Source organism: Vicugna pacos, chromosome 30, assembly GCF_048564905.1.
Source record: "Vicugna pacos chromosome 30, VicPac4, whole genome shotgun sequence".
NCBI lineage: Eukaryota > Metazoa > Chordata > Mammalia > Artiodactyla > Camelidae > Vicugna > Vicugna pacos.
In genome coordinates this window covers 15,463,462-15,478,753 of record NC_133016.1, presented here as the reverse complement: position 1 = coordinate 15,478,753, position 15,292 = coordinate 15,463,462, and the positions used below count along the sequence as shown (strand labels likewise).

The 15,292-nt window shown below is 38.3% G+C and overlaps 1 protein-coding gene across 4 annotated transcripts in view; it reads left to right on the top strand.

Annotated features, from left to right (window-relative positions):
• The window catches only part of RAB27B (RAB27B, member RAS oncogene family), a 139,391-nt gene that overhangs the window by 108,166 nt on the left and 15,933 nt on the right, over positions 1–15,292 (top strand). For 3 of the 4 annotated variants that reach the window (XM_015240546.3, XM_072952190.1, XM_031692432.2), the window contains one exon: positions 15,011–15,182. In XM_015240546.3, coding sequence (XP_015096032.1) covers positions 15,030–15,182 — 153 coding nt within the window. In that variant the 5' untranslated portion in view covers positions 15,011–15,029. Of the gene's footprint in view, positions 1–13,423; positions 13,652–15,010; positions 15,183–15,292 lie in introns of all 4 variants that reach the window. The other variant, XM_072952191.1, reaches the window with a different exon arrangement.

Below are 15,292 nucleotides of genomic sequence, written 5' to 3'. Positions count from 1 at the left end.
CTCAGATAATGAAGCGAAGCAGGAGAAGTTTGGTATGGCTTCCTCAGACCAGCAGCCAGCGGGAAAATGAACCCAATTTGCAAGATTATTAGGCCAATGTCTGAAAACTTAATAAAACATCTTATTCAACGAGGATCTCTTTAACTTAAAACCATGTCCTTTTCTATGTGACGATATTATTTAAGAATAGAAGCTTCCATTTACATACATACACTTAATGGCCCTTCTTATAACACATAACTCTGCAGAGAAAAGAGATGGAGGGACTGAGATGGAGAGATGGTGTGTAGAGGATGACGTCCTGTCATGATGAAGGAAAGGAACAGCCCTGTGACTGGAACTGGTTGGCCCATTAAAGCAGGTGCCTATAATGGGAAAGGAACCATCTTCCCAACCAGCCACTGTCTTAGGGAAAGAGATGCCTTCCTGAATGTGGTCCACTCTTCTCTTCTGTTAGGCATAGTGGGATGTTGAGTTCACCTCCGGATTAGAAATGTATTTGTTAATAGTGAGGAGCCTCTGGGCTGAGAGATAGAACAGTAGTTCTCAAACTGGGCCGCATATTGGAACCATCTGGAGAGCATTACAAAAATACGAATACATTTGTCTCATCGTCAGGATTCAGATATTTGGTTTGGGGTGTGGCCTAGGCATCAGGGAATTTTAAAAGCAGCCGGGTTTGAGAACCACCCAGTTGGAAGATCCCATTTTCTGGTCTTGTTGGCAGATCTCAGGGAAGGCGCTGGCCTCTTTGTGTGTGCCTCCTAATCTGATTTATTGCAGCACGAGATTTTCCAGCCTGAGAGAAATATAATATGTGTCAAAGATTATTTCAGTATAAGGCTTTGCAGAATTTCAGGGATTTCCTTTTTTTTTTTCTTCTTCTTTTTTTTTTTCTTGCTCCCAAGCTGAAGTCCTGGCTAAAAGGACCTAGAAGAGCATAAAAAACAGAACAAAAACAAGAAAACTCTGACTCCCTTAAAAAAGTAAATCATGCTGTCCATTTATGTAAAACAAACAGAAAAGCCTTTCAGGTCAAATATTAAGTCTTGTAAAAAATTCTTGAAGCTTATTTAATCCAGATATTTAAGCAACATAGTGATGAAGGCTGCGTGTCTAGAGTGAATGAATAAAGCCATGATTTAAGGGCTACTAATTTTCAAGGAAACAAAATTTAGAATATATGAGGGAACAAAATTATAGGTCGCTGGGAAAGTACGTTAAGGGCGGTGTAATAATGGGTTTCAGCAAAGGAAGGGATCCGCTAGCTGTACGCTGAGCTTTGCTGATGGCTGTCAGCAAGAGGAAACCACTCCAAACTGTAACAGGAACACATTAGATAAACTGACTCCTCTCCTGACCACTGAGTTTTTCTACCCTGGGATGAGTTGCTGAAACGAGTTAACACAGCCTCAGGATAATACTTCCTGGAGTATATTTCCAGGCCCTTTCCATTAGGCTTTAAGAGGGTATTATTATTTGAATTATTATTTGAATAATTAACACCTAGCTGATGGAACTAGGCCAAAAAATTATTTTTAAAATAAAATACGGTATTTTTACACTGTTAGGTTTTTTTAAATAATAGCTTTATCGAGATATAATTCACCTACCATAAAATCCACCATGTGTCACCATTAATATCTAAATCCAGAACATTTTCATTATTTGTCCAAAAAATCCTCATTCCCATTAGCAGTCACTGCCCAGTCCTTCTCTCTGCACCCCCTGGCACGCACTAATTTACATTCTGTCTCTAGGGGGTTGCCTGTTCTGGACATTTCATTAAATGAAATCATATAATTTGTAGCCTTTTGCTCCTGGCTTCTTCACATAGAGTAATGCTTTCAAGGTTCATCTGTGTCATAGTGTGTATCTACCTCATTCCTTTTTATGGCTGAGTAATAATCCATCGTAGGGATAGGCCACATTCTGTTTATAAATTCACCCGTAGATGGACATTTGGGCTGTTTCAGTTGTGGGCTGTTACGAACATTCATGTAGAAGTGTTTGTGTGGACATGTTTTCATTTCTTTTAAATATAGACCTCGGAGCAGAATTGCTGGGTCTCAGGGTCACTCTATGCTTAACATTGTGAGAAGGTGCCAAAGTGTTTCCCAGTGTAGTTGCACCGTTTCCCTTTCCCAGCAGTGACATGGGAAGGCTCCATTTCTCCACATCTTCACCAGCACTTGGTATTGTCACCGTTATTATTATAGCCATCGTAGTGGGTGTGAAATGGTATTTCACTGTGGTTTTGATTTGTACTTTTCTATGACTCATGCTACCTTAGCATCTTTTCATCTGCTCATTGGCCATTTGTAGATAATCTTTGGAGAAATATATCTATTCAAATCCTTTGTCCATTTTTAATTGCATTGTTTGTCTTTTATTATTGAGTTGTAAAAATTATGTAGTTTTGACTCAAGTCCCTTATTTCCCTCAAGAAATATGATTTGCAAATATTTTTGCCCAGTCTGGGGGTTGTATTTTCGCTTGTCTCATGGTGTCTTTCGAAGCACAAAAGTTTGTAATTGTAATGAAATTCATTTATCAATTTTTTTTGTTATTGGTACTGTTGGTGTTACACCTAAGAAATCACTGTCCAATTTAAGGTCATAAATATGTATTCCTATGTTTTCTTCTAAGAGTTTCATAGTTGTAGCTCTTATATTAAAGGCTATGATTCATTTTCTCTTTGTTCTTGCATGTAGCGTAAGGCAGCATCCAACTTCATTCTTTTAAATGTGACTGTCCAGTTGCCACAGCGCCATTTGCTGAAAAGATTATTCCTTCCCCATTGAAATATCTCAGCACCCTTATCACAACTGACCATAAATGCAAGAGTTTATCTGCAGACTCTCAGTTCTATGGCACTGATCTATGTGGCTCCTCCAGGCTAGTGCCACCCTGTGTTGATGACTGTAACTGTGTAGTAAGTTCTGATAATGGGGAAGTATGAACCCTCCAACTTTGTTCTTCTTTAGTCAAGATTATTTTGGCTATTCTATGGCCTTGCATTTACATACAAATTTTAGGGTGGGCTTGTATTTTCTACAAAGGGCAGCTAGATTTTGATAGAGATTGGGTTGAATCTGTAGTGTTACTGGGTTGTGTTAAATATGTTAACCCTTAGTACTTAGTGCTTAGAGCAGTGCCTGATACATAAGAAGGCAATGTCTTGGGGGAGGGAAATAGGTCAGTAGCAGAGCACAGGCTCAGCATGCATGAAGTTCTGGGTTCAATCCCCAGTACCTCCATTAAAAAAAAAGCAGGCAATATGACTTATTAGATGTCATTATATTATCATTTAAATTGCCTCAAACATTCTTTTCCAATAGTTTGATACTTTTGTTATTTTTACCACAACGTTCTTCTGTATTTTCTCTTCATAGTCACAAATTGCTTTCTTTGATAAAATGATATTTATATGAAAGTTCTGTTAATTGGTAATGTCCATTAGAATTGCCCAGGTGTAATTCTTACCTGCCTAGAGCAGCAATCATAAAATCCTGCCTTGTAACATTGTAGAGGAGCATCTGTGAAGTTCCTCATGACTATTTCTGAATTTCATAAAGCCTTAAACTTAAGAATAATATCTAAAGATATTCTTATTCCAAGCCATAGAAGAATTATTCTCCCGTTGGCTCAATACACTGTAAATTGGGCTAGAAGCCAACTTATTCTTTTAAATCGTCAGTGTGAGCTGAAGACTAATGTGTACATTGAAAGCCAAAGTTCTCTGATTCACTTGCTTGTTGATTATAGAGACATGTCAACATCCCCTGGGCTTCTTTCAGAGATTTTGGAGGGAAATACCAAAACCTTGCCTTAGGATAGAGTAAGTTACTGATAAAGCTTAAAGTTATTTTGCAGTGGATATAGACATTCTGCCATGGAATATACAACAGACACTTCAGCTACAGGACAGTTCACTGAAAGACCTTCTCAGCCGCCTCTCAGGGTATCTGAGCAATCCTTAACGTGGCAGTTGTTGCTCCAGTTTGTGCAGTTATGGGAGCTGGCTAGACGGTCTACGTAAGCCTGTTGCTCTTCCGTGTTGTGTTGTGGCTGAAGTCAGCAGAACCAGGGTCAGGAAAGAAAGATGGACATGAAGTCCAGGAGAGCAAGGTCAAACAGGAATCCGTGATAACAAACTGGAACCCAGGAGGACGCCTGGAGCTTGCCTGTGTCTCCCACCGCCTCGCACCTCAGTGGTGCAGGCGACCTGAGGAACGGGCTGTGCCTTCTTTCTGGAGCTGCACATACACCCAGCCCCAAATTCCAAGAAGCTACACAAGGAGCTCTTGTAAGAGCTAGAGGAACCCAATGTTTTCCTGTGCCAACAAGGTAAGGTGACAGATCAGTGATAGTGTATGTGACAAGGCCTGTGTCCTCAGCGTGACCCCGGACACACTTTGGGACTGCACATGTTTAAGTGTCCGAGAAGGCTGTAAAGTTCTCTCTCTTTTTAAAGAGGTATTTCAGTTTATCAGCATTTAACTATTCCTCAGTTACCTTTATCGTGTAAGCACTGGCTGTCAAAGGTTTCTCTAATCTGAAACAACTTCCTAAAGTACTATTTTGTTCCTATTGATCACTTACTCATCTGAAGCCTGAATTGTTTTAACAGCCCCGCGGTCTGGGTCATGTCTGCTAAATGGTGGTTTTCAGCACATATCGGTTGGGGGTTTGCCTTCTTCCCAGGGTACCTGTGAGCTTCAGGGGTAATGCCAGGCCGCTGCTCTCAGGTCCTTCTCAGAAAGATTTCATTTAGAACACTGTCAATATTACACTGCAAGTGGGGACAAAATAGCTTCGTGTTTGGCTGGCTCCTGCTGCCTTGTAATGATCCCGTACTAGGGAAACACACGGAAGGCACTGACCTGAGCAGATTGCTACTAGGAAACAGAATGATTTAAAAACTCCTTCAATTTGGGTTAAAATGTCTTAAATCAGGGAGCAGCCCTACCCTGACCCTGATTATGAGAATTATGGACAAGCTGCTCATGAGAATACGTTTTGAGCAAATTTGGGTTTTTAGCAATTTCAAGTCCAGAATCTCAAGGTCTACTAGATGTTAACCCCCACAGTATATGTATGACCCTTATGGTACATAGAAACTGGAGTAAAATTGGAGAAGTCTAAGAACTTGTGAATTGTGGTTATGATTTGAATTTAGAAGATAAAGAGTGGGGTAGAGAGGACATTCTAAGGAAAAAATTAATGATATTAGAAAATAGGATTACTGGACTATGGGCTATAGTATGAAAATTAAAATAACCTTTTGAGATGATAAGACTAGTACTTTCGTTGATTTTCTAAAGCCTTCCACAGAGAAATGCAAATATACAGAGTAAGAAATGTCAGATGGAAAAATAAGTATCAAAACAGGGGATTTAAGAAATAATATGAGAGTAATTTGTACAGCTCTATAAAGTGCATTTGACTTTCTAGATGAAATGATTCATGTTCTACAAAATTACAGCTTTGCAAAATTGACCCTAATGGAGACAGGATTAAAAGGACCAATTACCAAAGAAGAAATAGAGAAGATAATTTAATCTGCCCTGCCGACACACAGAATCACCCAGGACAAGATGGTTGCACATAGAAATTCTTTTAAACATTTAAAGATCAGATAACCTCCATGATACGGAAACTTCTCTAGAGCACAGAAAAAGGAAGGCTTTCATATTCTTTCAATAAAGTGATTATAATGTAAAGCTCAAAACCAAAGATTTTTGCAAAAACAAGGCACATCTTAGTTTTTAATACTGATGAAAGAACTAAATAAAACATAGGAAGCGTAACTCAACAGGATATTAAAAGATAATACACCATGAACAAGTGAAATTTACTTCGGAAATGTAAAGGTGTTGCTGTATAAGGAAATCTGTTAATAAAACTGAGTTAAGGAGAGAAACCGGAAGACTATCTCAATAGAAGAAGAATGGGCAAGGGACAGAGTCAGTATCTACTCAGGTTGAAAGCAGCCAGCATCTTGCTTAACGGAAAAACACGAGAGAATTTCCAACTAAAGTCGGGTACAAGGATGTCCATGATCTCTACTACTATGTAACTTTTTAATGGAGACATTAGCCTGTGAAAGTAGACAAGAGAAAACACGTAACAGCGTAAACACTTGCAAGGAAGGAATAAAGAATGCCTATTTATTATATCAAAGATACAATTATACATCTGGAAAATTCAAAATAATGAATTGAAAACCCATTAAAGGAATAAAATTTGGCAAAACATTGGGTAATGAAACCAATAAACAGAAGTCAATAATCTTCATATAAACAACAAAACAATAATAAGCAGAAGTTGGCAGATGAATCCCAAGTTACGAAAGCAAATAAAGAAGATGAAGTACTGGGGTGTGGACTTAACAAAAATATTCAAAACCTGTATAAGGAAAACCATAAAGTAATCCTGAAAGTCACAGCAGATGACTTGATCACATGAAAGACATATATTTTTGTTTTTTTTTTTTAACATTTTTTATTGATTTATAATCATTTTACAATGTTGTGTCAAATTCCAGTGTTCAGCACAATTTTTCAGTCATTCATGGACATATACACACTCATTGTCACATTTTTTTCTCTGTGATTTATCATGACATTTTGTGTATATTTCCCTGTGCTATACGATGTAATCTTGTTTATCTATTCTACAATTTTGAAATCCCAGTCTATCCCTTTCCCCCCTTTACTCCCCTGGTAACCACAAGTCTGTATTCTCTGTCCATGAATCTTTGGATTCCACATATGAGCGATCTCATATGGTATTTTTCTTTCTCTTTCTGGCTTACTTCACTTAGAATGACATTCTCTAGGAGCATCCATGTTGCTGCAAATGGCGTTATGTTGTCGGTTTTTAAGGCTGAGTAGTATTCCATTGTATAAATATACCACCTCTTCTTTATCCAGTCACCTATTGATGGACATTTAGGCTGTTTCCATGTTTTGGCTATTGTAAATAGTGCTGCTATGAACATTGGAGTGCAGGTGTCATCCCGAAGTAGATTTCCTTCTGGATACAAGCCCAGGAGTGGGATTCCTGGGTCATATGGTAAGTCTATTCCTAGTCTTTTGAGGAATCTCCACTCTGTTTTCCATAGTGGCTGCACCAAACTGCATTCCCACCAGCAGTGTAGGAGGGTTCCCCTTTCTCCACAGCCTCTCCAGCATTTGTCATTTGTGGATTTTTGAATGACGGCCATTCTGACTGGTGTGAGGTGATACCTCATTGTAGTTTTGATCTGCATTTCTCTGATAATTAGTGATATTGAACATTTTTTCATGTGCTTTTTGATCATTTGTATGTCTTCCTTGGAGAATTGCTTGTTTAGGTCTTCTGCCCATTTTTGGATTGGGTTGTTTATTTTTTCCTTATTGAGTCGTATGAGCTGCTTATATATTTTGGAGATCAAGCCTTTGTCGGTTTCACTTGCAAAAATTTTCTCCCATTCCGTAGGTTTTCTTCTTGTTTTATTTCTGGTTTCCTTTGCTCTGCAGAAGCTTGTAAGTTTCATTAGGTCCCATTTGTTTATTCTTGCTTTTATTTCTTCTAGGAGAAAATTTTTGAAATGTATGTCAGATAATGTTTTGCCTATGTTTTCCTCTAAGAGGTTTATTGTATCTTGTCTTATGTTTAAGTCTTTAATCCATTTTGAGTTGATTTTTGTATATGGTGTAAGGGTGTGTTCTAGCTTCATTGTTTTACATGCTGCTGTCCAGTTTTCCCAACACCATTTGCTGAAGAGACTGTCTTTATTCCATTGTATATTCTTGCCTCCTTTGTCGAAGATGAGTTGACCAAAAGTTTGTGGGTTCATTTCTGGGCTCTCTATTCTGTTCCATTGGTCCATATGTCTGTTTTGGTACCAATACCATGCTGTCTTGATGACTGTAGCTCTATAGTATTGTCTGAAGTCTGGGAGAGTTATTCCTCCAGCCTCTTTCTCTTCAGTAATGCTTTAGCAATTCTAGGTCTTTGATGGTTCCATATAAATTTTATTATGATTTGTTCTAGTTCTGTGAAATATGTCCTGGGTAATTGGATAGGGATTGCATTAAATCTGTAGATTGCCTTGGGCAGTGTGACCATTTTAACAATATTGATTCTTCCAATCCAAGAGCATGGAATATCTTTCCATTTTTTAAAGTCTTCTTTAATTTCCTTCATCAATGGTTTATAGTTTTCTGTGTATAATTCTTTCGCCTCCTTCGTTAGATTTATTCCCAGATATTTTATTACTTTGGGTGCTATTTTAAAGGGGATTGTTTCTTTACTTTCTTTTTCTGTTGATTTATCGCTAGTGTAAAGAAAGGCAACTGATTTTTGAACATTAATTTTGTAACCTGCTACCTTGCTGAATTCTTCAATCAGCTCTAGTAGCTTTTTTGTGGACCTTTTAGGGTTTTCTATATATAGTAATGTCGTCAGCATATAATGACACTTTTACCTCTTCTTTTCCAATTTGGATCCCTTTTATTTCTTTCTCTTGCCTGATTGCTGTGGCTAGGACTTCCAGGACTATGTTGAATAGGAGTGGTGATAGTGGGCATCCTTATCTTGTCCCAGATTTTAGTGGGAAGCTTTTGAGTTTTTCACCGTTGAGAACTATGCTGGCTGTAGGTTTGTCATATATAGCTTTTATTATGTTGAGATATGTTCCCTCTATACCCACTTTGGCGAGAGTTTTTATCATAAATGGGTGTTGAAAAGACATATATTTTTGGATAAGAAAATTCAATATTGTAAAGATGTTAAGAAAAGAAGAACAGTGAAGGGGGGTAACTTTTTCAGATATGAAACATTTTATGAATAATCATGTTTAAGTGGATGCGGCCTGAAGAGACATTGAGACGCATGAAACAGAAGAGAAAAATCCAGAAATAGACATACCTGTGTATGTAATTTTACTGTAGGACAGACGTGACAGCTCAAATCAGTGGTGCAAAGATGAATTTGTACATAAAGTTGTATTGGGACAGCGATCACAAGATAAGTTTGGATCAGTTCTTCATAACATATTTATAATAAAGTCCAGATGAGTTAGATGGCTAAATATAAATTTGAAACCATGTAAGTAACAGAAGACCTCACGAATGAGTTTCTGTATCATCTGAGATGCGAAAATCTGCCTATGACTCAGACTTTGATTTCTCCTTCCCCAAACAACATCAGCAACAACAGTAAGTCTTTAGGGTAGCATAAATCCCACAAGCAAAGTACGAAGACAAATGGGGAAAAGAATTGGCAACTTAAATAACAGGGTCCCTAATACATAAAGCACTTCTAAAAATGGAAGAGATAAACCATTTTTTAAAAAAGACCGAGAGATGTGGGTCTTCCATTCACAAAAAAAAAAAAAGGAATACATATAACCCTTTAACATATGAAAAGATGCTTGACTTGATCATTGTAAAAGAAATACCAGCTGAAACAGTAGTAAGAGATGACTTCTGACCTATCAAATACTCAAAAAGCCACACCTTTGACAACCTTTCTGTGTATGCATGATGTCAGTGCTAAGTTGAGAAATCTTCAAAAACATGTATTGAATTATTTATGAAAAAAAATGTTATGATGCCTGGTATTAGCTTCAAAATAATCTGATAAAGGGAGAGTTTGGGTACCTGAAACAAGAATGGCCATGTATTGATAATATAGAAGCTGGGCACTCAGTATGTGGGGGTACACTACTATTCCTTGAAGTTTTGTATATGCTTGGAACTTCTCATACAAGGAAAATCCAGTTTCAAAAGATAACACAAAATTAAGATAAAGGGGAAAATGTTACTTTAGAGGAAAAAAAGAATTTTAGAGAAATAAAATTATTCATTGGCTTAGAAGTACACTTAATACGTGAGAATGATATATCAATGGAGAAAAATCAATTTAAAGCTGACTTGTGTTAAAGATTTTTACCCTTTATTTTCAGAGTGAATAAGCTCAATGAATTCTTGGTTTATCTCTTATTATGTTAGATCCTTGGTCATAGAATGAAACAAAATGAACACATTTTTAAAATAGATTTGATTGCTCTTGCAGACATGCTGACCACTGTCAACTTAAGATAAAAGTTGTTCAATTAAGTTAATGTTGACTTATATTTGCACTTTGGTTTGAATCTTCCATATAGATTCACTTCCATTAATTCTAAATAGCCTTTAGGAAGAACCAAAATAAAAATTATCTTTAATAATCCTTGCAAACAGGACATAATGCCTATAGCATCACACTAAAGGAAATACATATTTTTTGAAAATGTACTCCCTCAACTTCCCTCCTTCCAGATAATGGCTTCTGTCCTACCGATGCCCAGGCCGTAGGTCCCTGGAGTACTTCCGCCATCCATACCTAACCTCCAGGACGTACAAGTGGTTATAGGCAGTGATATTTCAAGGTCAGTTGATGAGAACCACCTTCAGGCTATCATTCAGACAATAAAGTGCTTGCTGTGAGAGTCCCAGACCTCGAAAGCCCCTACTGGAGCCCGACACAAACCCGTCAAATAGAGATAAATGAGGAAATAGCAAACATCTGTCCATTTGATGCATGACAGCTTTATTTTATTGAAACCATCTATACCGAATGCAAAGTAACATCACTGATACTTTATCTGTGTGCTGCTTTAAGCTTTCCAAAATGCCTTCAGAACATTAAGTTGGTTTTTAAGAATTTAATAAGTTCAAGCTACAAGATCATGACTTGTCATGACCTTCTTAAGGTTGTTACTTGGAGAAATAGCAGAGAACCCCAAAGCTTTCATGGGTTAGTCTGTCTGTGCAGTAGTCATCCCCCCATATTGGTAGCATTTGTTAAGCTCCCCAACTAGAGAAATCAGAGTCTATCCTCAGAGCCACACAAAATACCATGCAAAACAGGAGGTGCCAGTGAGTACACGTTAGATGGACAGATGGATGCTTTCACGGAGGATCCTGGTTCTGTGAGCTCTGACCTATTTCACTGATAAGTTTATACGCCCTCTGCCAGCACAAATCTCACTTTCACTAATTATCATCCCTCTGTACTTTCTCTTTTCCCAGGTTATTTGAAACCGTTCCTCTGAAGATATAAATATTCTATTTGGGGGAAGCTTTATACTCTAGTGCAACTTAAAATACAAAAAGGAACTCAGGAAGCCAGGCCTGGAAAGTACTAGGATCATCATTTAATGTAAATACTCACTTTACAGATGAGGAAGGAGGGCGAATGCAAGTCCTGAACGTGGAGAACACCATTTCCACCAACTGTTCAAAGATTAATTTCATTAATCATGACATTTGCATGGCCCCGAGAAGCTTAAATAGATTTATACACTCAACCCATATGTAGTGAGTTCCTTCTGTATGCTGGCCACTGTTCTGGGCTCTGTGGATCTGGCGGTGGACAAGGAAATTAAGTTCCTGAGCTAATGGAATTTATGCTGAAAGAGAATGAAGCATAATGGGGTAAAAGAAGAAAGTATGGGTAACCTCATTTGGCATATTCTAACTATGAAAATCATATTCCCCAAGAGAATTCCCTTTCCCCATAGAATGAAAATATTTCTGCTTTCTACCGACCTAACCCATTTTTCATTTCAAAGCATAATGAACAATAGGTTTGGGGTTTCCTCTGTTAGAAACTGTCACTCCGTGAATCACGTGACTTCCCTGCACGTGATTACTCACCTGTAAACTAAAGGCTTGAACACATGATTGCTTAGATGTCCTTCTACCTTTAAGATTCTCCATTACACAGAGCCTCGTGGGTGTTTTGAAGGCTTTTCCCTCCTCTTCTCAGCCCCTTACCATCCCACCAAAGGCTCTGAGGAGGATGCTTCAGTTTCTGTTTGTAAAGGACCTGCTCTTGTGGTGTCGCTTGTGACACAGTGATAATGGCTGAGAGTCAGACTCATTTCCTGAACCACCGCAACGTTCTGGCTTTTTCTTCCCTTTTTGATCCACAGAACCAAGAACAAACAATGCCAGCAATCGTCGTGCAGGAATAAGCATCTTGCTAAACTTGTCAGCTTTTTGATCCTTCCCAGATCATTTTTTTGAGCCCAGTTCTTGGAAAAAAAGAAGCCTTGCCAAGGTTTTTATTTTTCTTTGCGGTGTTGTGTTTGCTGTGCCAAAATATTGAGATCATACGATTTTAGGACCCAGAAAGTCACATAGTAATAAAAGAGGAACCAAACTAAATACAAAAGAATTTTTTTTAAAAATGACAAACTAAATGCAAAAGAATTATCTATCTGTCTGTCTGTCTGTCTATCTATCTATCTATCTATCTATCTATCTATCTATCTATCCAATGGAATATAGAATTCATTTTTTAAAAGAAACTTGGAGACAAACTATCTCAGCTTAATATGTCAATTTCTTTAAATAGTCTGTTTTTTTTCATTGGAGTACAGTCCGTTACAATGTGTCACCGTCTGGTATACAGCACAGCGTCTCAGTTTTGCATACATGCATGTATTCATTTTCATATTAAATAATCTATTGAAGACACTGAAGGAAGAGTTTTCACAGTACCAAGGTTTGTGTTCATTTCAGGTGTAATTTATGTTAAATTGCCACAAAGCCTCTACCACCTTTTGCTTGGAGAAAAGAGCCTTTGTGGGCCAGAGTGGAACTGATTCATATTAGCCAGGATTGTTCACTCTGGATTAGAGCAATTGGGAGGCAACCCCAGGCAGTTTCTGTACTGCAGATTGGCTACAAATCAGGAGGACATGGTAGGTCATGTACTTGGCAAGTGGTGATGGCCTCATCTATACGTGGGAATTCATCTCCCAGTCAGTGGTCCTGTATCTCCTCTCCTCCTACCTAACCCTTCCCTATCCTGTAAGGTTACATGGAAGTTCATCTTCCTCTACAAAATCTTCTCTGACTGCTGCAGACCATGAAGATCATTGTTTTGTTTGAACTAAAAGCACAACCATTTGATTCATCTATCAACGAATCGTGTTCCATCTTGTAAAATAATGTTGTCTTTTCTTGAATCCTTATCCAAACATTCAAATAGTAAGTGTAGGCATGCCTCGTCAGAAACCAGATTATGCATTACATCATTTTTGGAATTTTTATCTTTGGGCCTAATACTGTACACTGAAGGTATTTAACTAGATTTGCTCAAGACTTGGCCTTTTTTGACACTGTCACCAAAAATATCACAAAAAGCAGAGTTAACTTTAAGCAGAATTTTAAAGTGTGCTGATGTATCTTCTTGACTCTATTCTTTTCATTTTTCCAGGGAACCACAGTATCCTTCAACTTTATCTTGTATTTAAGTAGCCAGTAGCTTCAGTTTCTTTCCTCTGATTATCAAGGTTTGTGTCCAGGGAAGAATTTAGCTTTAGTTACTTAAATATGTTAAAAGATTTAAATTTCATCTGTCTCTTTTTTTCCAAGAGAATCAACAGTTTTATCCAATTCTACCAATGAAATGACAGACTCTGTCACCCTTCAGAGGAGTTTTGCATGAGTAAGTTGCGAAGGGCAAGAGAGAATAAGATAGCGTGATGTAGGAGGTGATGGACCTGAAATGGGGGGAAGCCATACACCGTGGGCAGCAGTCTCCTCCGGCAACCCGCTTGGCTCAAAGACTAGGAGCAGCAACAATTTCCACCAAAAAAGTCCTGGTGAGATATTTAGAATCATCCAAATTCAGAACTAGTCACCGCTAGGCAGGCAATCAATGCAGACATTTCCTAAGAAAAATTTCACATCAATAGTTGAGATATCTGTATCCTTCTATTAAGGAAGGCTGGTTGTTGACGGCTGCTATGCATCTCTTCCTGAGCAATGGTTATACTTTGTATAGATATTAGAAAAGAAAAAGGATACATTCACGGTTAGCACACGTCCACCAGGAGAGTCCTACTCAGAAAAGAAAGGGTATTACGTTGAAACTTAATTTCAATAATCTCAGAACTCCTGAAGAGTTCGGTGCTTCCTGGATCTGTAAAGGTGGGGAAATATTCCTCCTTTTCACGTAATACGAGAGAAATATTTCTATTCTTGGGATATCTTCAGAAGCCTTCCTCTGCATAGGACACGACAAACTCATTTCTATAATCCATGAATCAGAAAGTTGTACTAAATGGCAAATCATGTTGCTAACCTCAAAAGTGGTAGCTTCATCAAATATTCAGTAGGTGATGGTATAGTTCTTGGCATTAGCTCTTGGCATCACCCGTTGTAACAACAGAAGAAATTAAGACTGAGACAGAGGAGAAGTTAGGGCAGTGAGAGAAATGGCAATGGCATTCCTTCAGGGGAAGGATTAGCAGAATTACCATAGTCTTGTCTCTGAATAGCTCTACCTCTTTTTCAAGGCCTGGAAAATATTCAGCAGATTTGCCAAATACAGCAGATTTGCCATTGGAGAACAGAGGGTTCAGTATTTCCAAACAGAAGATTTTAAAGCATTGCTTTTGAAATGATTTCAAATCAATGTTTTTAAAGGTTTGTCTTACCAGTTGCTAAATTTTTTTAATTAAAAGGGCATATTTGTATGCACATAATAGAAAGCTCATTCTGAATGATTAGATGCAGAATATTCCCCAAGGCTTTCGTCTTCCACGACCTGCATATAATTTCAGTCTCCCTCTGGGGTACCTGCCGCACCATGGATAGGTTTTTCTGTTCCCTGTGACCCCTCTCCCTTGCACCATACTCCTGATTCCCAAGGGACCCTGGCTTTTAAAAAAAGCTAGGACTCTTTAAGTTCTGCCATTGCTGTGGCAGTAGGCTTGGTGGGTATCACGTAGCTTTTTGTTCCCTGTTACCTGCCATGATGTAAAAAGCTGGGTACCGAGTGAAACCCTAGAAGAGTTCTTACTCCTGAAGCTTCTCTGAGCCAGTCAATTCAGAATTTCTCAGAATAGAGACATTCCAATTTTTTTTGCCTTTGGAAGCTAAATTTACATTGCTTGGCAGGACAGCAAAGAAAGGAAAACCAGTTTTGCCCATAACATGCTATTTTCCTTCCTCTGCAGGCCCACCCAGACCATCACTATGACTGATGGGGACTATGACTATCTGATCAAACTCCTGGCCCTCGGAGATTCGGGGGTGGGGAAGACGACATTCCTCTACCGATACACAGACAATAAATTCAACCCCAAGTTCATCACGACAGTAGGAATAGACTTCCGGGAAAAACGTGTGGTGAGTTTCTAACCATACTTTTAACCTGTTGCCAATCCTCCTGTGTAAAACAAGAATGAAAAAGCTATGTTTCTTGCTTTGTGAGGTGTCTGTCTTTTATCACATGAAAT